The sequence below is a fragment of the Taudactylus pleione genome, unplaced genomic scaffold, assembly GCF_031769625.1.
Source record: "Taudactylus pleione unplaced genomic scaffold, aTauple2 ptg001421l, whole genome shotgun sequence".
NCBI lineage: Eukaryota > Metazoa > Chordata > Amphibia > Anura > Myobatrachidae > Taudactylus > Taudactylus pleione.
This window is the reverse complement of record NW_028285820.1, coordinates 305772-329669: the sequence shown is the minus strand read 5'-3', so window position 1 is coordinate 329669 and position 23898 is coordinate 305772. Positions and strand designations below refer to the sequence as shown.

Below are 23898 nucleotides of genomic sequence, written 5' to 3'. Positions count from 1 at the left end.
CTTTAACTCTCTATCCCCTGTATGTGGGGAACACCAGCAACCAGGATAGTTCCTCCAACGACCACAATGGAATTTTGGCAAATGTAGTTTATCTTTATGTACTGAAATAGTTGCAGTCCTGACACACTGTAGTTCCCGACTGTCACGGGACAGTATGTTAGACGGTTAGAAAATACCAGAGCCGCTTGTATGCGTCGTGGTGAATCCACTTGGTGCAGGCTTCCTTAATGGGTCTCCGCAATCTATAGCAATGTGGTACGATGTCACAATATTAAAGGGCTAGTGAGCTAGGTGTGCACAGTCTACCTTATGCGTTTCTTTACACCTGGTAATTTTGTGAGAGGAAACACTACTGAGGTTACTTATTGTCCCTACAGAGGGATACACCTGTGTGTATCACATACAATGATTAATAAGTTTGAACAATGTTGTTCACAGATGTATCGGGGGTACACACACGCCAACATGTTCACGATATATCGCCCAGTGTGTACACAGCTTTATTAGGGTGGAGGAAAGCCGACTGGTGCTCCTACATACCCTTGGGTGAAAGGGAGACAGAGACCGGGAGTCCCACTAACTATACCGGGTCTCCACAACTGGTGCCTTTACACCACACCCTCCGAATAGACAGAGACCGGGAGTCCCACTAACTATAGTCTCCACAACTGGTGCCTTTACACCACATACCCTCCGAATAGACACAGACCGGGAGTCCCACTAACTATAGTCTCCACAACTGGTGCCTTTACACCACATACCCTCCGAATAGACACAGACCGGGAGTCCCACTAACTATACCAGGTCTCCACAACTGGTGCCTTTACACCACATACCCTCCGAATAGACACAGACCGAGAGTCCCACTAACTATACCGGGTCTCCACAACTGGTGCCTTTACACCACATACCCTCCGAATAGACACAGACCGAGAGTCCCACTAACTATACCGGGTCTCCACAACTGGTGCCTTTACACCACATACCCTCCGAATAGACACAGACCGAGAGTCCCACTAACTATACCGGGTCTCCACAACTGGTGCCTTTACACCACATACCCTCTGAATAGACAGAGACCGGGAGTCCCATTAACTATACCGGGTCTCCACAACTGGTGCCTTTACACCACATACCCTCCGAATAGACAGAGACCGGGAGTCCCACTAACTATACCGGGTCTCCACAACTGGTGCCTTTACACCACATACCCTCCGAATAGACAGAGACCGGGAGTCCCAGTAACTATACCAGGTCTCTACAACTGGTGCCTTTACACCACATACCCTCCGAATAGACAGAGACCGGGAGTCCCACTAACTATACCAGGTCTCTACAACTGGTGCCTTTACACCACATACCCCCAGAATAGACAGAGACCGGGAGTCCCAGTAACTATACCGGGTCTCTACAACTGGTGCCTTTACACCACATACCCCCAGAATAGACAGAGACCGGGAGTCCCAGTAACTATACCAGGTCTCTACAACTGGTGCCTTTACACCACATACCCTCCGAATAGACAGAGACCGGGAGTCCCAGTAACTATACCAGGTCTCTACAACTGGTGCCTTTACACCACATACCCTCCGAATAGACAGAGACCGGGTCCCACTAACTATACCAGGTCTCTACAACTGGTGCCTTTACACCACATACCCTCCGAATAGACAGAGACCGGGTCCCACTAACTATACCAGGTCTCTACAACTGGTGCCTTTACACCACATACCCTCAGAATAGACAGAGACGGAGATTAGGAGGCACACGGAGTGCATAACCCAGGCGGCTCCCTTTGCACAGAGACGGAGGTAAAAACGACTAACTGCATCTATTATTTATATTAAATAACAGCTGCTACAGATCTGTTTGCTCAGCATTTTAAACCTTTTACAACTTGGCATTAAACACCAGCAGTGAGCATAACAAATAGTTTTTTCTCCAATTGCAAAAACTGGAACATTGTAACATTCTCAGCAGCAATTTTGTTCTTACGGCAACAGCTACATTTATATGGAACATTCAATTGTTCATTTCTCTTCTGTAAACGGAGACATTACACAGCTATAAAATCTGGTGTCTCCTATTTCACATCGTGGGACTAATTATCTCATCTGACATTGGCTATTGGAGCTGGAATTAAGCTCAATGTGTATATATTTATACTGAGGGATTCTTCTTTGGTGTTACAAATCCCCCCATATGAATACCCTTGTGGTTATCTCATATTCATTTTATCTATTTGTACATTCAATATTTTCCTGATGTATTGTATATTGAATATGTGTAGAATTGTATAAAGATTGTGTTCTTTTTTTTATAATAGTTTTTATTGAAAGTTTAATACAAAGAAATGGGGATACAGAAATAAAAAGAAGGGAAGTGTGGGAAGCCAGACATATTATATATCACAATATAAATCAATCTTGGTCAGTTTACATATAATTAATACATACACATTTTAAGAGAAGAAAAATGTTTTATAATATACTTCACAACAAGTATAAACGAGGTACTAAGTAGTCAGTGAATGGGACTACCCCGAATCTGAGTGAGGTGAACAGAGATCACCGAGATCAACCAGAGCACTATAAATGGTGGAATAGCCTTATTTTTCCCTATATTCTCCCCATATAAACCATTTCATATGGATGGAGTTGGCGGAGGAGGAGTATTTGGTATCTGTTGTTTCAAAAACAAAGTGCTTATGTATCTTGTGTTCTATGATTGTGATGTTGGGGAGAGAGGCTGTCTTCCACCCCTGAGCAATTGTAGCTTTCATAGCAATCAACTCATGACATAATATATCTCACCACGTGATAATTCCCTAGATAAAAGCAATTAGAGGTTCCGCTTGAATGGTAATGCCAGCTATTTTACTTCTTATAAAACACCGCATTCCACAGGGGGTGAAGCAGAGGACAGGACCAAAAGACATGAAAGATGTCTCCCACCAAACCACAACCTCTCCAGCAATATAGAGACACAGAGGGTCAGATCTTATGCTGCCTTTCAGGTGTAAAATATGAATCAGCAGCAGCGATGGAAAGGTGGGTTTTTTAAGTAGAGAAGGGAGGTGACTGTGCTACTAAGTCCTGCCTCATTAAACCAAATTGAGTTTGAAGAGACACAAAAGAAGCAAAATCTTCCTCTGTGAATACATCCCCCCATGAAGAGAGGCCATTCTCCGCCCATGAACCTAAGTGCATATCTGGGATCAAATTAGCTATTGATTGGAGAGATAGATTAGGAGAGGGCAGGGAGATTTCCTCATCTAAGGAAACAGGTATGCCAACACACTATTGTAGTCTGGATTGCTTTACAGAATCCCGGTCTGAAGGAGATTTCAGAAGAGGGCAGCCAGAATAGATCAGGAAGGGGAGAGGGACGCATAAGTTCCCTTTCAATAATTACCCAGGGTTTGGGAGAGTCTATTATGAACCAGTCCCTTGCCTGGCTAAGTACACACGCTGAATAGTATCCAAGTCTGGAAAGGCCACTCCTGTCACCTTAGAGAGGGAGAAAGTATTTCTCGCTATTCTGGGTCGATTCCCTTTCCAAATAAATTTAGTGAGTATTTGGTAAAATGTAAAACATATGGATTTAGATAGGGGTCTAGTAATGGTTCGATATAAATACATTAGTTTCGTGAGCAGCAGCATATTTGCAGCCGCAATCCTTCCTAGCCAGGACACCTCATGTAGCAGCCATTCCTTTGTTAAATTTTCATAAGCTTTCACGAGGGGTCCAAAATTACATTCAATAAGATCATGGTCTCTAGCTAAATGCACCCCCAGGTATTTGAGGGACCTAGATTTCCATGTATATTTATTATTCTCATGTAGCTTCCCCAAAAGTACATTTGGGATGTTAAGAGGGAGGGCTTCTGTCTTAGCTGTGTTAAGTTTGTAAAAAGACACTGCTGCGTATTGATCTAAGATGGCATGTAATGCTGGGAGAGACTTCTGGGTGGAGTAAGCATAATAAGATATCATCTGCAAATAAGTTTATCTTATGGGAGGAGCCTCCAAGCAAGGGACCATGTATAGTTTTGAGGGTTCTGATCATCTCAGCCAGAGGCTCAATGGCAAGCGCAAAGATGAGTGGTGAAAGTGGGCACCCCTGGCGTGTGCCGTTGGTTATGTCAAATTTGTCAGATAGACAACAGTTTACAAATACCTTCGCGGAAGGACAAGTATATAGGGCCGAAATGGAATCTAAAATTCCTCCCTGGAAACTGAAACTATGCAAAACCTTCATCAAATAACCCCAGTGCAGGCAGTCAAATGCCTTTTCGGCATCAAGCAATAGAATCAACAAAGGCTCCTTACGGTAGTCATAATATTCTACGATATTGATGACTCTACGTGTATTGTCTGGGGCTTGCCTATTCATCACAAATCCAACCTGATCCGGTTTAATGAGAGCTGGCAATAATTGAGATAAGCGACTAACAATCAACGCGGCATACAATTTGACATCTGTGTTCAGCAAAGCAATAGGTCGGTAATTAGCTACAGTGTTAGGGTCTTTGCCGGATTTTGGTATGGCAATTATTCGTGCCTCCAGCATTTCTTTAGGGAATTGCTTCGATTCCGTTGCTTCACTGAACACCAACAACAACTCCAGAGCCAGTTCTGTTTTAAAGTTATATAAAAATTGGCAGGATAGCCGTCCAGACCCGGAGCCTTATCTGATTGCATTTTACCAATGGCTACATCTATTTCCTCCAGGGTCCATAGGGTGCTAAGGGACAGACAGGCCTGAGAAGACAATTTTGGGAGAGAAAGCCCACTCAAGAACTGCTCAATGAGGGCTGATATTTGTTGGACAGTATTGGGGTCATCTTTGAGGTTATAAAGTTGCGCATAACAGGTAGCAAAAGCATTAGCTATCTCGACCTTAGCCCCATGATGATTATAGATTCTCTGTATCTGACCCCTAGCCCTTTGTCCGCGCAATTTGCAAGCCAACAGCCGACTTGCTCGGTTACCAAATACATAATTTTTTTTATTTAAACGGGCAATATTACGCTGTACCTCTCTAAGTGAGAAGACTCACCTTTTCTCGGGCATAAAGAAGTTGTTTATATAGCATTTTATTAGAGGGATCTGCTTTATGAGCTTCCTCTAATTGCGCTGCGTCAACTTCCGCTTTCTCATACCGCTGTTTCTATTCTCTCTTAAGCCGAGCCGCGACTTGAATTGCTGAACCTCTGATAACTGCCTTCAATGAGCACCAAAAGATAAAAATAGAAGTCTCTTCCGGCAATTTGGTTCTAAGGAAAAGAGAAAGAGCCTCCTGAACTGCTTTACGAGCCTCCGGCTGAGTCAACAGGTGGTTACCTAGTTTCCACGGGCCCGGGACTACTATCCTATTCCCTATGTCCCATTTCAAAAAAAGGGGGGAGTGGTCTGACCATGTCATGGGAAGGATATAATAATATGTTTAAATATGGGCAGACTAAATGGGCCAAGTGGTTCTTATCTGCCGTCAAATTCTATGTTTCAAATTCTATGAGAGAGTTACTCTCTCGCTCCGGTTCTTGCACACGTGCAGTGCGGCCGCTGCGCGTGCGTAGGGCCAAAACATTGAGTTGGTTGCGGGCGCTCAGCGCTCGCAACTGACTCTGAATGAGGGCCTAAGTCCCCCATTAATGTGCCGGCATTGGTTAGGGCAGTGCGGGCCATCCTTTACATAGAGGATTATGCACTGGCTCCTAGGTTGAAGTATCCCAATTTTAAAAAGGCTAAGGTAACTTCGAACATTTTTCCCGTCTGACAAATTGACGGATCATATGGCGGGGGCCTGGCAGTCGCCATTTTTAAACATATTATTACCTCAACTCTTATTGATCCTTACTTCTTCTGAAGGATATCCTTATGTCTATCCCATGCATGTTTAAATTGCTCTACTGTCTTAGCCACTACCACCTCTGATGGGAGGCTATTCCACTTGTCCACTTCCCTTTCTGTGAAGTAATTTTTCCTCGAATTTCCCCTAAACCTACCTCCCTCCAGTTTTAGAACATGTCCTCTTGTTCTAATACTTCTCTTTCTTTGAAGAATGTTGCATTCCTTTACCTTGTTAAAAGCCTTTATATATTTGAATGTTTCTATCAGGTCCCCCCTATCCCTTCTCTGCTGCAGACTATACATAAGATCTTTTAGTCTTTCCTGGTACGTTTTGTGGTGTAGACCTTGCACCATTTTAGTTGCCCTTCTTTGTACAGTCTCTAATGTATTAATATCCTTCTGGAGATAAGGCCTCCAGAACTGAACACAGTATTGGAGATGAGGACGTACCAATGACCTATACAGTGGTATTATCACTTCTTTCTGCTACTGATTCCTCTCCCTATGCAACCAAGCATCTGACTTGCCTTCCTCATTGCTTTGTTACAATGTTTGCTTGCCTTTAAGTCACCTGAAATAGTGACTCCTAGATCCCTTTCCTCTTCAGTAGTTTCCAGTATAGTGCCATTAATACTATATTTAGCCTTTGGATTTTTGAGACCCAAGTGCATGATCTTGCATTTTTTGGCATTAAACTGTAGTTGCCATGTTCTTGACCATTCCTCTAGTCTACCTAGATCATCAATCATTTGTTTTACCCCTCCTGGTGTGTCTACCCTGTTGCATACCTTTGTGTCATCTGCAAACAGGCATAGTTTCCCTTCAATACCATTTGCAATGTCACAAATAAAGTTATTAAAAAGCACTGGTCCTAGTACAGATCCCTGAGGTTCTCCACTGGTAACATTTCCCTCCTGAGACTGCACTCCGTTTACTAAAACTCTGTTTCCTATCCTGCAGCCATGATCTTATCCATTCAACTATCTTTGTATCTAATCCCATGCTTTCTAGTTTATTTAACAGTCTGCAATGTGGAACAGTGTCAAAAGCCTTACTAAAGTCTAGGTAAGCTATATCTATGGCCCCCCCTTTATCTATTTCCCTAGTCACCCAGTCAAAAAAGTCAATAAGATTTGTTTGACATGATCTCCCCCCAGTAAATCCATGCTGTTTGGGATCCTGCAAATTGTTGGATATGAGATAATCTACGACTCTTTCTTTTAAGAGTGTTTCCATCAATTTCCCAACTACTGATGTAAGGCTCACTGGTCGGTAGTCACTGGTCGGTAGTTACTTGCCTCTTCCTTGCTTCCACTTTTGTGCAGTGGGACGTTGCTCTTTTCCAGTCCTCTGGAATTACTCCAGTAGCTAGTGACTGGTTAAATAATTCTGTTAATGGTGTTACCAGCACCCCTTTAAGCTCTTTTATTATCCTTGGATGTATCCCATCTGGCCCCATTGATTTATCCACTTTCAGTTTTGAGAGTTCTGATAGGATCTTCTCCTCTGTTAATGTGCTTGTTCCTACCTCATTTTTCTGATTACACCTGTAACTTAGCTGTGGCCCCTTTCCCTCTCTCTCAGTAACTGTGGCCCCTTTCCCTCTCTCTCAGTAACTGTGGCCCCTTTCCCTCTCTCTCAGTAACTGGGCCCCTTTCCCTCTCTCAGTAACTGTGGCCCCTTTCCCTCTCTCTCAGTAACTGTGGCCCCTTTCCCTCTCTCAGTAACTGTGGCCCCTTTCCCTCTCTCTCAGTAGCTGTGGCCCCTTTCCCTCTTTATCAGTAACTGTGGCCCCTTTCCTTCTCTCTCAGTAACTGTGGCCCCTTTCCTTCTCTCTCAGTAACTGTGGCCCCTTTCCCTCTCTCTCAGTAACTGTGGCCCATTTCCCTCTCTCTCAGTAACTGTGGCCCCTTTCCCTCTCTCAGTAGTGAATACTGAACAAAAATAATTATTAAGATGATCAGCTATTACATTGTCTCCCTCAACAAGACTCCCTCTTTCTGTCTCTAGTCTTTTTATTCCACCTTTTGTCTTTCTCCTTTCGCTTATATACTTAAAAAAAGTTTTGCCCCCTTTACCCACTGACTGTGCCATCTTCTCCTCAGCTTTTGCCTTTGCACATCTGATTACTTTCTTAGCCTCCTTCTGCTTTACAAGCTACTCCTCTTTGTCTTCATTATTTTGCGTCAACTTGAATTTCCTAAAGGCCATCTTATTTGCCTTCACATACATGCTACATCTTTCCCAAACCACACTGGCTTCCTTTTCCTGGTGGTTTTCCTAACCTTTTTGATACAAAGGTCTGTTGCCTTTAATATTGCACTTTTTAAATTTTCCCACTCTGCCAAAGATTCGCTTAGACATCTTCCCATCCCTGCAAAATCAGCCTTCCTAAAATCTAACACCTTTGTTTTTGTATGGGGTGAGTCAGTATCGGTCTTTATTCTGAACCATACTGCTTGATGATCACTGGATCCCAGGTTTTCACCCACTTTTACATCAGATATTCTGTCTCCATTTGTAAGTATTAAATCTAATATTGCGTCTTTCCGAGTGGGCTCCCTCACCAATTGCTGGAGGGAGGCTCCCTGCAATGAATTCAGAATGTCCCTACTTCTAGTGAAACTTGCCACAGGCACCTCCCAGTTTATATCGGGTAGATTAAAATCTCCCATGATTATAACCTCTCCTTTTAATGCCGTTTTAGTGATGTCCTGCAGTAGTTTATTGTCCAGTTCCTCTTCCTGACCTGGTGGTCTGTAGATCACCCCAATACAAAGAATCACTTTCACCCTTGTTTCTATAGTCAGCCAAAGGGACTTGTTTTTTTCTTCAATACTATGTATTAACGTAGTATTTATGCTCTCCTTGATATACATTGCTACTCCTCTGCCTATTCTTCCCATTCTGTCCTTCCTAAATAAAGTATATCCTGGTATAGCTATGTCCCAGTCATGATTTTCATTGCACCATGACTCCGTAATAGCCACAATATCCAGATCATCCCTTGTCATTATTGCAATTAGTTCAGGGATTTTAGGGCCTGATTCAGAGCCGTACGCTATTTGCGGACGGTCGTTCTGAAAAAGGAGCTGGCTATTTAAATGAAGCGCTCGCTCTTTGCGGTCTGTTGACGCCTCGAAGTCTGAACGAGCGAACAAAACCTGCGGCAGCTATTTTGAGAAAAACGCCCCCTGGCTGCTCGCATCATACGTCATCTCCGGTATTTATTAATCGAGTACATCGAACGGCGTATGAACTGCTCGCTATTCTTGTGGTAGCATTTTCCTACCGCAATCATGCGAGCAGTTCTGGCTAAAAGACAACCAAGTGACATGGTCGATGACGCTGCTTTGTTAATTATGCACTCCCATTAAACGCCCGTTTTGACCGTTTGGCACGCCTGCGTTCGGATCTCCACTCCCCGTTTTCCAGCACCTTCCCGTTACCACCCACAAACTCCTCATCCTGTCACTCAAATTAGCAGGCATTCGCTATTTTGCGAGCACATGAATTTTGACCGCACTGACTGGTTCGTGCATGCGTATTACGACCCGTATGCATGCGCAGTTGTGCGAACATCGCTCGGAATGAACGAGCGGCTCTGAATCAGGCCCTTATTTCCTAGTTCAGGGATTTTATTTCCTACTGATCTACCCTTTTACCTTGCAAAGAGGTTACACAGTATGGCACATAATTTTTCCAAATAAAGTATTGTACACCTTTTTGTGGCACGGCAGCAACCACTTTGCCATTCATTTCTACCACATTTTCAAAGGCATTAACCAGATTTCCATCGTTCTGTTGGTCTCTGCCAAAGTCCTTTAAAGACACTTGCTCACCAACAGGGGACAAGTGGGCCTCAGTCTGTTTCCTCCTGTAGCTCACTGACTAAGGAAGCTTTCATGGTCGCTAAGCTCTGGTCACCCATGGTCCTTGGCTCCTGGCTCACCTCAGCTGCTGACCGTTTGCGATTGTCATGCCACGTAAGCACCTCCTGCAGCAGCATGAAATCCCATAAATCAACATAAACATATAAAATATCAAAACATAATCCACAGGATAGGGTAAAAAATAGCCGTGTACCGTGTTGTAGGGGTGTAGTCTCCTAGCACCCAAGCAAGCATGAGATGGTAAAACCCCACCAGTCTCCCGGGAATGACTCGTGGACTTGCTTCAGTCTTAGAGATGTCCCCCCACGGTACCAGTCACACACCAACGCATTTCGACTCACCAATGATAAGAGTCTTCCTCAGGGTATGTGTGTACTGCATGTCCCCTCCTTATATCCCCCTTATTGGTTTCCTATTGGTAGGACAATATCGTTTCAGCTATTCTCTAAATCCACTATGTCAAGCCAATTCTTTTCCTTTATCAACTAGATCTTTTATTAGTGAACCTATATATATTCATTTAAACATGATAAAACCCATCTTTAGATGTATAATCCGCAGTTATGCTTAATTGCGTTCCACAGACGGAACGCATAGCACTTCCTGTTTCCTAATTCCCGATCGTGTACGGACTTCCAGTCCGGAGGTCATGTGGGATCATAACGTGTAGTCACTTTCAGGTAACCCTAGTAGCGGCATCAACATCCTGACGTCGCCCCACCTCTTCTCCTATTTGACTATCGGGGATAGTAATCCATAGCGCTAATCGCGCCTTCCACGTGACGCTGGTCGCGCCCTTTCACCATGGTGATACAACCCGTCCAGCATCCCGGATGTGCTAGCTGTTGACCTCTACCCACTTCCTTGGAACGCAAATACAGATAATTGCGTTCCACCAAGGGAGTAGGTGATAGGATCCATGCACTTGTGAGCAGCCAAATGTACAAATCGCAGAATAAATACATAAAAATACAATTAAAAATATTAAAACCAATGCCATAGGATACCCAGCAGCTTGACCAAAAAAGGAGTATCCTTCACTAACAATACATAGTAGATCCACGTTTCATGTATATTAAAAACATATAAGTAGAAATAAAACACAAATAAAATCCCTACAGTGGAGTGAATCATGAAAAGGAAAAACAGTAAAATATACATATTAAAGGAACCATTTAAGCTCAAAGTCAGTATTTAGTCCATTGGGAGACAGGGTGCATAGGTCATAAATCCATTTAATTTCAACCTTGGCCAACTGGTCACCTATATCTTTCTTTCGCCAATGATTGGTGACCTGACCAATACCCATAACCAGTTTCAGACTTTTGGCTGAACATTCATGCAATTCTTTAAAGTGGTTGGAGACCGAGTGTTTCTCAAACCCTTTCTTTATATTTCTTAAATGTTCTGCCCAACGTTCTCTTAAAGGTCTTGAAGTGCAGCCCACATATTGGAGTCCGCACTGGCACTCCAGAAGATATACACAGTTCTTGCTGTTACATGTGATAAAATCTTTGATCTTATACCTGACTTTGGTCACATTAGAAATAAAGGTTTCAACTTTACTAGGTTGTACCCTATGGTTTTGTTCTAATTCTACCCTCTCTCTTAGGTGGCACCGCACTCTTAACCAACTTGTTTCTAATAGTGGGTGCCCTTCTATACACAAATTTAGGTTTCTCTGTTATAATAGTTCTTAACAGGACATCTTTCCCCAAAAGGTGCCAATGTCTCTTAATTATTTTCTCTACTTCCTTGTACTGACTATTAAATGTGGTGATAAATGGTAGATCACTGTTCTTTCCCGACTTTTTATCTCTCTCCCTAGTCGGTAATAAGTCCTCTCTATTGACCTCTATCATCTCATTGATAGGGCCTTCTATATATGTGCTGGAAGATGTTATCCCCCCTCATATCACTGTATGGTCCCCTCTCTTCTATATAATAATAATACCACATATCAGTGTGTGCTGGGAGCTGTGTTATTTCCCCTCATATATCACTGTACGGTCCCTTCACCCCTATATAATAATAATACCACATATCAGTGTGTGCTGGGAGCTGTTATTCCCCCTCATATATCACTGTATGGTCCCCTCTCACAATATAATAATACCACATATCAGTGTGCTGGGAGCTGTGTTATTCCCCCTCATATATCACTGTACGGTCCCCTCTCACTATATAATAATAATACCACATATCAGTGTGTGCTGGGAGCTGTGTTATTCCCTCTGATATATCACTATATGGTTCCCTCTCACTATATAATAATAATACCACATATCAGTGTGTGCTGGGAGCTGTGTTATTCCCCTCATATATCACAGTACAGTCCCCTCCCCCCTATATAATAATACCATATATCAGTGTGTGCCAGGAGCTGTGTTATTTCCCCTCATATATCACTGTATGGTCCCCTCTCCCCTATATAATATTAATACCACGTATCAGTGTGTGCTGGGAGCTGTGTTATTCCCCTCATGTATCACTGTACAGTCCCCTCTCCCCTATATAATACCACATATCAGTGTGCGCTGGAAGATGTTATCCCCCCTCATATCACTGTACGGTCCCCTCTTCTATATAATAATAATACCGCATATCAGTGTGTGCTGGGAGCTGTGTTATTCCCTCTCATATATCACTGTACGGTCCCCTCTCCCCTATATAATAATAATACCACATATCAGTGTGTGCTAGGAGCTGTGTCACATCATATCACTCATATCACTGTACAGTCCCCTCCCCCCTATATAATAAAAATAATACCACACATCAGTGGTATTAAATTCACTACCCCAGTATCGAAGTTGGGAATGACTTGTACACTAGACAAAAGGTAAATCTAAATTATTTTCTTTATATGTTTCTATATCAGGGAATTACAAGTCAGCAGTCATTAGTATATAGATATCACCGAGTCAGCAGCAGTGACATGTATGTCTGAGCTTCAATTCTGAAAGCTTATTATCTCATTACAACAGTCACTTTATATATAGCTCATTACAATATTCATAACTAACCAGTGCCAACATGTAATTGGTGTCCTCAATCTTCATCTTGGAGAATGTAATATGGCATTACCTAATTCCTATTGCTTGTATGCAAATGTCCTAGGCTGTAACTCAATGTCCAAAGTCCTCTTGGATCCCAGGAATGTCTCATACATCATACAGGGGATGGGCTCTCAGCTAACACCGTGCCAGTTTGGTTTGTCTTCTATCCACTATATCAGGAAATTAAGTCACATGGTCACACAGGGCTGGTTATCTCACACGCGGGATCTTACACAGCAGGATGGTCATTGTGATTGTGCTTAGTCATTGGTGTGACCCACCAGAGCAGCTCTTATCTATGGGCTCTCAGATGGTAACACAGGGCTGGTTATCTCACACTTGGGATTTTGTACAGCAGGGTGGTCATTGTGATTGTGCTTAGTCAATGATGTGACCCACCAGTACAGCTCTCATCTATGGGTTCTCAGCTAACACCGTGCCAGCTTGGTTTGGCTTCTCACCACAATATCAGGAAATGAAGTCACAGTCACATAGGCCTGGTTATCTCACACATGGGATCTTGTACAGCAGGGTGGTCATTGTGATTGTGCTTAGTCATTGGTGTGACCCACCAGGGCAGCTCATATCTATGGGCTCTCAGATGGTCACAGGTTTATATGAGTCTCAGATACATGATTTATATATCACTCTGCTTATTGGCATCTTGTCATCTTGGAAGTGTAAAATACATAAATTTCTACAATGTGTATCTTCTATATGTTACATTATATTAACATTAATTCTAGATCAGATATATATGGTAATATTGCCTATCAATATTTGTATCACTTATAATGATTTCAAAGTTATTTTAATAGCATAATTCACTTCATACAAATGCTTTTGATCATAAGGAAAATTATATTTTCTCCATGACAGCCGTCACAGAACATGTGCACCACCGAGAGGTCAACTGGTCACTATTCCAGCTTTACTAACAATGTACAAAAATGTTCAGGTCAATAAGTGTGGTAAATACTAACAAACAAGCGCCACACGCAGCTGTGTTACCCCACATGGACGTCAGACAGGTCCATGCGGCGTTTGGTTTTCTTACTTGTTACCAAACTCTTTATCTCATATATTTGTAGGTATATAACAAAGCTTGTATTGTCCTTTCTGTGATTTCCTCACTACCAAATAATCCTCATCTCCTGACCCTGCACATTACTGGTGGTGTCACCGCTGTGGGTGGTGAGACAGTGCAGGACATACTGAGGACAATCTGTACTTATCCTACTTATCCTGTGATGTCCCTGTATTATTCCTCCATTACTATGTACCCTGCTCATATCTGTATTCTGCTGGGGATATCGGGAGCCTGATGCACCTAATGGTCATTACTGTTAGTGGTTTATACCAGGACCAGCATCTTCCTGTGTCCCAACACTAATTACATTATCTAATAATGTATAAATTACATAAGTGATCATGATATTAATGTCCTTATCTTTTGGAATAGTATAAATAGTAGGTTACAGAGGATCTAATTAGAAGGAACCAGACATCAGACTGCTGTAAGGAGATTAGAGATCCATTTACCAGGAAACACAACCAGAGAATACTGGATCCAGGGAGATAAAATCAGAGGTTACAGATGTCATTATATCACCCATCTCACACCATCACTTACAGCCCAGTCATCACATGATGTCATAGTTTCCCACTTCCCATATTACATCCCCAGCACATTGTCATGATGACAAATTAGTTATGTCCCTATATTACATCATGTGGTCTTGTTACTGCACAAATAGGCCAATAACACAATACTATCTAATACAGAGCTTCCCAAACTCTGCCATTATAGTACAGGGTTTAAGGATATCCATGGTGGAGTCCAAATGGATATCCTTAATACCCGGCCTGTAATAGCGAAGTTTGGAAAATTGATTTGATAGAATAAGGAAACTGAAAGCCATTACAAGAGCCCTACGCTGGTGACATCCATGTGGGTTTATCTAAATTGTAATATATTAGTATATAGTGTGATAATTCAAATATCATTTACCCTTTGCTAAGCAGGGACAGCAATCTAGGCTAAGATTGAATTCATGTTTGTTTTTAACATTTTCAATAACAATACAGTACTGCAAATACCACTGCAATTTCTCTATTTTTCTAGATGCTCATACATTGTTTCTGTCCTGTGTGATGTTTCTGATGACTAATAAGAGCGGATTTCTTTATAAAACATTTCCCACACTCAGAGCATGGAAAACGAGAGTTATGGTAAAACTTACCTTTATTAACACTCATTCTTCGAAGTCCATAGAGAGACCTTGGGGTGTAGGTGATGGTTGAGGTCCAGGCACAAAAGTTAAAGCTTTGCTCCCAGGATTCAACGGGCCTTCCCCCTATACCCTGCCCCCCGAGCCACTTCAGTTCATAACAAGCCTAAGGCTGGAGGATAGGCGAAGGAAGACTGGTACACACAAGAATCACTCTCACACAGAAAGAGACTAGAAACATGTGACCAGGAAACAAAGCCCATAGAAGCCAGGTGCATCAGAGCGGGTGGTACCCTGTGGACTTCGAAGAAAGTCCACCTTTGTTAAGTTTTACCATAGCTCTTCTTTTCTTCTTCAGGGTCCATAGGGCTCCACAGGTAGACCTTGGGGATGTCCCAAAGCAGTTATTCAAGGGTGGGGACGCTCCTGAGTTGAGAGGAGAATCCGGCGTCCAAATGGAGACATCCTAGAGGCAAATGTATGGAAGACCTAGAACCTAAGAAAGATGTCGACAGAGAACCACGTGGCCACCTTAAAAAGCTGTTCAGCTGGGGCTCCACGTCGCGCTGCCGAGGGACTCAAAGCGAGTGGAATTAGTGACAGTAGCCGGTAAAGGAAGGCCTGCCTGCATGTAAGCCTGTGAGATAGTCATGCAAAGCCATCTGGCCAATGTGTTTATGGGCTGGCCATCTCTTCTTGTGAAATCCATAGAGCACAAATAGGGAGTATGTTTTCCTCATAGAACTCGTACGGTCCACGTCGATCCTGAGAGCACGGACCACAACAAAGGAGGCCTCACCTGCCGAGAGGTCTGGTTAATGAAAGGCCGGGACTAGGATTTCCTTATTAATATGGAAACGAGTAACCACCTTGGGTAGGAAGCCAGGTTGAGTTTGGAGAATTACCCTGTCCTGATGGAAGATTAGAAATGGGGAGCAGCGTGAGAGCACCCCTTAATCTGACACCCTTCGGGGGGACGCCATAGCCAGAAGTAAAAGAGTTTTCGCTGTGAGCCACTTGAGATCCGCAGATTCCAAAGGTTCAAACGGAGTGCCCTGTAGGGTCTGAAAAACCACTGACAAATTCCACAGCGCCACCGGAGGGACAAAGGGAGGTTGTATGCGGAAGACACCTTGAAGGAAGGTATGGACAACTGGCAGTAAAGCAAGTCTATGCTAGAACCAAAATGGACAGAGCAGAGAACTGCACCTTCAGCAAGGTGACGTGGAGTCCAAGGTCCAAGCCTGCTTGGAGGAAGGCCATGACTCTAGAATCCCAAAACACCTGATGGTCATAGTTTCTGGCATACACCATTGAAAGTATGTATGCCACACTCTATGGTAAATTCTGGCAGAGGATGGCTTACGCACTCAGCATAGTCTTGACCACAGAGCAAAAAAACCTTTAGACCTCAGGAGGGATGTCTCAAGAGTCACGCCATCAAAGACAGACAACCCAGGTGTGGGTGAAGACAAGGACCCTGAGACAACAGGTCTGGCTGCTGAGGTAGCAGGAACAAGGCATCTACGGAGGGGGTCCAAAGATCTGAGTGCCAATGTCATCTGGGCCAGGCTGAGGCCACCAACAGAACAGTGCCTCCATCTTGTTTGAACTTACAAAGAACTCGAGGAAGAAGGGAGACTGGAGGGAATAGATATGCCAGATGGAAGGTCCACTTCATGGAAATGCGTCTACCAAGGATGCCTCGGCATCCATTGTTCTGGACCCATACACTGGCAGTTTGTGATTTTGTCTGGAGGCCATGAGGTCCACCTCTGGTAGGCCCCACTTGTCCACTAGGAATTGAAAGACTTCTGTGTGGAGAGACCATTTCCCGGTTTGCACGTTGTGACAGCTGAGGAAGTCCGCTTCCCAATTTAGAACTCCTGGAATGAACACTGTGGACATGGCCGGGAGGTGACCTTCGGCCCATGCGAGAATGCGTACTCTGCCGATGTCCAACGTTCATGGAAGGAATGTTGACCGGTCACTGCGCCCCAGCCCAGGAGATTGGCATCCGTTGTAAGGAGTACCCATTCTGGGATCCAAAAGGGGTGACCTCTGGTTAAATGGGACGTCTGTAGTCACCAGACGAGCCTCTGGAGAAAGGACCATTGTCTGAGCTTTGATCTGATGGGGCAACCCGTTCCACCTGGATAGGATTAGCTGTTGCAGGGGCTTGTAGTGGAACTGAGTGTACTCCACCATGTCGAAGGTAGATACCAAGGATAGTAGAACTTGCATTGCTGAGTGGACTAACACTCGGCGACTGCATAGGAGTCTGCCCACACGTATTTGCAGTGTGGAGATCTTGTCTGCTGTCAGGAAAATTCTCTGACCCTGAGAATCTAAAAGAGCTTCCAGATGGACCATCCTCTGTGAAGGGTTCAAGGAGGACTTTTTCCAGTTAACTAGCTGTGCCTCTGCAGGAAGGCAATGGTTACCTGAAGGTGGCATTGAAGAACCTCTGGGGAGCTTGCCAAGAGCAAGAGGTCATCCAGGTATGGCAGGAGCCGGATTCCCTGAAAAACAGGTTGGTCACCATGACCGCCATCATTTGGTAAAGACCCATGGGGCTGTAGAAAGTCCATAGGGCAGAGCTTGAAATTGAAAATGTTGCTGTAGTACAGCAAACCGGAGATATCTCTGATGAGAGGGCACTGTATGTACGCATCCCGAATATCCAGAGATACCATAAAGTCCCCAGGCTCCACAGCCAGTACAATAGAGCACAGGGTTTCCATGTGAAATTTGGGCACCCTGATATGTTTAGGGATTTGAGGTTGAGGATAAGCCGATAAGACCCATTTTGTTTCTGCACCATAAACAGGGTACAATAACCATTCCCTCGCTGTGACAGGAGGAACTGGAACTATTACCTCCACTTGAATGGCTTTCTGCATGAGCAGGACCTTGTTCAGGTCTGATGGAGGGCCTGTGTAGAAAAATTGGAATGAGGGCATACCCGTGAGACTTCTCTTATCCACGCGTCTGTGGTTGTCTGATGCCATTCCTGGGCAAACTGAAGGAGTTCGCCTCCTACTCTGGGGCCCCCCAGGGGGAGGCACACCTAGTCAGGTTGAAGGCTTGTCCTCTGATTTTGAAGCAGGGCATCTGCTTGGTCCTAGGCTTTGTGGCCCTAGTGGCAGCTGATTGCTTAGGAAAGGACTGACTCTTAGGTTTGCCTTGGGGATGAATGGACCTAAAGGACGTTGTCCGAGGCCTTGCAGTAGTTGCTGATGGCAGAAAGGTGTTTTGTTGCTAATGTGGCCACAATATTATCCAAGTCAGGGCCAAACAAGATCTCCCCATTGTAAGGTAATGCTTCCAAGGCTCTCTTAGAATCTGCATCCGCCTTCCATGACCACAGCCACAGAATACGGCAGGCAGACACCACTGTGGCCGAAGCTCTAGAAGCTAGGAGACTGGCATCCAAGGACGCTTCTCCAATATATGAAGCTGCATCTCTTATGTGAGCTACATAAGACATCTGATCCCAAGAGGCATCTGAGGGAAAAGATTCTTCAAGGGCATCTGCCCAGCTGTAAATTGCTTTAGCCACCCATGCAGTAGCCATGGTCACGCAAGCAATGGCACCTGAGAGAACACAGATTTAAGGCCAGTTTCAATCTTTTCTATTCATAGGGTCCTTCAGTGAGGAAACTGTAGGGATAAGTAATGTATCGCTTTTAATCAAACGTGTAACATGGAAATCCACTGCTGGGGGAGTCTCCCATCTTGTACAATGAGCTGCAGGAAAAGGATAACAAGAGATCAGGCGTTTTTGGGGCTGAAACCTCTTACTAGGAATCTGCCAAGCTGCTGCCATGTGCTCAACTAGTTGATCCGAGAGAGGAAACTCTGCTGAAGCCACTTTTTATCGTTCAAATAGTGGATGCTTTGATGTGGGGGTGGGTTCATCTTCTATTTGTGAGATAGATCTAACAGCTCGCACCAAAGCAGGTATATTCATTTTAGAATATGCTTCTTCCCCTGAAGGGGACCCTGCAGTAGAGAGATCAGCATTTTCTGCCTCCTCAGATGACAGCTGCGTGGACTGTGAAGATAACACAGGACGCTTAGTAGACTAAAGCTCTATACACACTATACAGATATATCTGCAGATGATCGTTCATACACACTGAATGGCCATCTGCTTCTAGCCGTGGGTCCCAGCGGCCAAGGGGCGTGTCCCACCCCCCTCCTTGGTGGCTGCCGCTGTGTATGGGCAGTATGCAGACCGCCCGTACACACTTGCCGATGGACAGGTATGTCTGCAGACATATCTATCCATCAGCTGTGCAGCACAGCCAATGCGATATGTCTGAGAACTATGTGGTTCACAGACATATCACAGGTACACACTTGGCGATGGCCAGCAGATATTAGCCGACCAATTGATCGGCAAATATATCAGTCAGGGTGTACCTAGCCTCACTGGGTAGGGGCTTCCCACCTTGCAACATATTTTGAAAGGCTGTAGAGGTAGCCACCAGACTCTGTACTGAGTTAGAGAGTATATATACCCATGGAGGCATAGGAGGTACCTGTATTGCTTGTACCTGTTATGGCAACCCCATAGCGATGACCCGCCTTACCTGTCCCCTTAGAATCCAGTTTGCAGTCTGAGTCTGTCTGCGGAACTGGCTAGCAATGTCCCTGGGATGCCCACCGAGAGCACCATGCGGAGCTGACGTTGTGGTGCCCACAGGGGTGTTTGAGCGGCAGCACAGACGTCCCAGGGACAGTCTGCTGCTGCCCGCTCAGAAGCATAAAAAATAAAGAGAATTATAAAATAAAAGCTTTTGGGCTGCATGAAACCGCCCACTGTCAAAATGGTGACCAGACTCCGGCCAGGCACCGACGAAACTGAAGTGCCTCTGCTCGGAGGCAGGGTATAGGGGGAAGGTCCATTGCATACTGGGAGCAAAGCTTTAACTGACTGGTGCTCGGTGCTCAACTACCACCTACACCCCAAGGGCTCCCTGTGGGGCCCTATGGACCCTGAAGAAATGATTTCTCATCTGTGTGACGTCTCTGATGTGTAACAAGATGTGATTTCTGTGTAAAACATTTTCCACATTCAGAGCAAGGAAATGGTTTTTCACCTGTATGACTTCTCTGATGTCTAACTAGATGTGATTTATTTGAAAAACATTTCCCACACTCAGAGCATGGATAAAGCCTCTCACCTGTGTGACTGATCTGATGTGTGACAAGATGTGATTTCTTTGCAAAACATTTCCCACATTCAGAGCATGGAAATGGTTTCTCACCTGTGTGACTTCTCTGATGTGTAACAAGAGCTAATTTATATGTAAAACATTTCCCACACTCAGAACATGGAAATGGCCTCTCACCTGTGTGAATTCTCTGATGTGTATCAAGAGCTAATTTATAGTTAAAACATTTCCCACACTCAGAGCATGGAAATGGTTTCTCACCTGTGTGACTTCTCTGATGTATAACAAGACATGATTTGTGTGTAAAACATTTCCCACATTCAGAGCATGGAAATGGTTTCTCACCTGTGTGACTTCTCTGATGTATAACAAGATATGATTTCTGTGTAAAACATTTCCCACACTCAGAACATGAAAATGGTTTCTCACCTGTATGGACTCGATAATGTGTAACAAGAGCCGACTTCTCTATAAAACATTTCCCACATTCAGAACACGGAAATGGTCTCTCACCTGTGTGAGTTCTCTGATGGACATCAAGTTTTCTCTGCTGTGCAAAACATTTCCCACACTCAGAACATGCTAATGTTCTCTCACGTGTGTGAAGCTTTGTATGTCTAGTAAGAAATCTTTTCAGTGTAAAACATTTCCCACACTCAGAACATAGAAAAGGCCTTTCAGCTGCGTGAACTCTCTTCTGATGTATAGAAAGACTGATCTGCTTGGTAAAACTTTTCCCACATTCAGAACATGACAATGGCTTATCACCTATGTGATTTGAGCTGTGTGTAACACTACTGGGAGTATCAGGGGAGCATTCCCCATGGTTAGATGGATCAGATGATATATCTGCACTGTGAGATGCTGGATGTATACTGGGGATAATGGGGTTTTCTCCTGGAGAGTCCTGTGAGAAGTTATCGTCTAGGTCACAATTTGGAGATAATATGAGACGTCTCCCCGAGTTATTCCTGCTGCTGTGTCCATCTGCTGGGAACAGAATTATATGAGAATTAGGCTCTCTGCAGAATTATACAATACTGTGTAACTATAAGACGTGCCCGGCTGTAACCCAACATCTCATACTGTGTAACTATAATAAGACATGCCCGGCTGCACCCCAACATCTCATACTGTGTAACTATAAGACGTGCCCGGCTGTACCCCAACATCTTTATACTGTGTAACTATAATAAGACGTGCCCGGCTGTACCCCAACATCTCATACTGTGTAACTATAAGACGTGCCCGGCTGTACCCCAACATCTTTATACTGTGTAACTATAATATTAGGTATAATAAGACGTGCCCGGCTGTACCCCAACATCTCATACTGTGTAACTATAAGACATACCCGGCTGTACCCCAACATCTCCATACTGTGTAACTATAATAAGACGTTCCTGGCTGTATCCCAACATCTCCATACTGTGTAACTATAATAAGACGTGCCCGGCTGTACCCCAACATCTCCATACTGTGTAACTATAAGATGTGCCCGGCTGTACCCCAACATCTCAATACTGTGTAACTATAATAAGACGTTCCCGGCTGTATCCCAACATCTCCATACTGTGTAACTATAAGACGTGCCCGGCTGTACCCCAACATCTCCATACTGTGTAACTATAATAAGACGTTCCCGGCTGTATCCCAACATCTCCATACTGTGTAACTATAAGATGTGCCCGGCTGTACCCCAACATCTCTATACTGTGTAACTATAAGACGTGCCCGGCTGTACCCTAACATCTCTATACTGTGTAACTATAAGACGTGCCCGGCTGTACCCTAACATCTCATACAGTGTAACTATAATAAGACGTGCCCGGCTGTACCCCAACATCTCATACTGTGTAACTATAAGACGTGCCCAGCTGTACCCCAACATCTCCATGATGTGTAACTATAAGACGTGCCCGGCTGTACCCCAACATCTCCATACTGTGTAACTATAAGACGTGCCCGGCTGTAACCCAACATCTCATACTGTGTAACTATAATAAGACATGCCCGGCTGCACCCCAACATCTCATACTGTGTAACTATAAGACGTGCCCGGCTGTACCCCAACATCTTTATACTGTGTAACTATAATAAGACGTGCCCGGCTGTACCCCAACATCTCATACTGTGTAACTATAAGACGTGCCCGGCTGTACCCCAACATCTTTATACTGTGTAACTATAATAAGACGAGCCCGGCTGTACCCCAACATCTCATACTGTGTAACTATAAGACATACCTGGCTGTACCCCAACATCTCCATACTGTGTAACTATAATAAGACGTTCCTGGCTGTATCCCAACATCTCCATACTGTGTAACTATAATAAGACGTGCCCGGCTGTACCCCAACATCTCCATACTGTGTAACTATAAGATGTGCCCGGCTGTACCCCAACATCTCAATACTGTGTAACTATAATAAGACGTTCCCGGCTGTATCCCAACATCTCCATACTGTGTAACTATAAGACGTGCCCGGCTGTACCCCAACATCTCCATACTGTGTAACTATAAGACGTGCCCGGCTGTACCCTAACATCTCATACAGTGTAACTATAATAAGACGTGCCCGGCTGTACCCCAACATCTCATACTGTGTAACTATAAGACGTGCCCGGCTGTACCCCAACATCTCATACTGTGTAACTATAATAAGACGTGCCCGGCTGTACCCCAACATCTCATACTGTGTAACTATAAGACGTGCCCGGCTGTACCCCAACATCTCATACTGTGCAACTATAATAAGACGTGCCCGGCTGTACCCCAACATCTCATACTGTGTAACTATAATAAGACGTTTCCCGGCTGTATCCCAACATCTCCATACTGTGTAACTATAAGATGTGCCCAGCTGTACCCCAACATCTCTATACTGTGTAACTATAAGACGTGCCCGGCTGTACCCCAACATCTCATACTGTGTAACTATAGTAAGATGTGCCCGGCTGCACCCTAACATCTCATACTGTGTAACTATAATAAGACGTGCCCGGCTGTACCCCAACATCTCTATACTGTGTAACTATAAGACGTGCCCGGTTGTACCCTAACATCTCATACAGTCAGTGTCATTTCCAAATTTCAGTTGTGAATGTAGAAGCCAGATGGCAAATAGGTAATTGTGACCGGATAACCTTGCCTCCACCAATGGCCACAGATATTTTTTTTGATCCCACTGGATCTTAGGGGGATTTCCTCTTACCGTCCGTAACCACCTGTTACTGACTCTGGCTACTGTGCCATGGGCATTCAACTTTGCTGTCACCACCAAGATCTTGGAAGCACTTATTACCACACAAGTTCCTACACTGGCACCTGAAAGCACTTCTCTCAGGCTCCTACCTCAGCACCTGAATTGCCTCTGCTGCATATGCTTAGACTAGTTGCAGCCAGACTGATCCCTCGCAATGGACCAGGTCCAGCAGGGAAGCTGGCAGAGGGTTTGAGCTTGGAGACACCGGGCTCAATTTAAAAAAGTCGGAAAACGGAACAGCGCTTGATGCAATTCTGTTGTCGCAGGATACAGATGAAGTCATCTTAGAGTCAAGATGTTTACTGCTCAAATAGTTTTCAAAAAGACATTTCCCCTTGGGAGTATCACAGCATACAGATGATATGGCAGTTCATACCTTCTTGATGTTCAAAAAGATACACAAAACAGGCT

The 23898-nt window shown here is 44.3% G+C and overlaps 1 protein-coding gene across 1 annotated transcript in view; it reads right to left on the bottom strand.

Annotated features, from left to right (window-relative positions):
- Positions 1–23898, bottom strand: part of LOC148442669 (uncharacterized) — an 89832-nt gene that overhangs the window by 47390 nt on the left and 18544 nt on the right. The window contains exon 5 of the mRNA XM_088463662.1: positions 20147–21208. Coding sequence (XP_088319788.1) covers positions 20147–21208 — 1062 coding nt within the window. The remainder of the gene's footprint in view (positions 1–20146; positions 21209–23898) is intronic.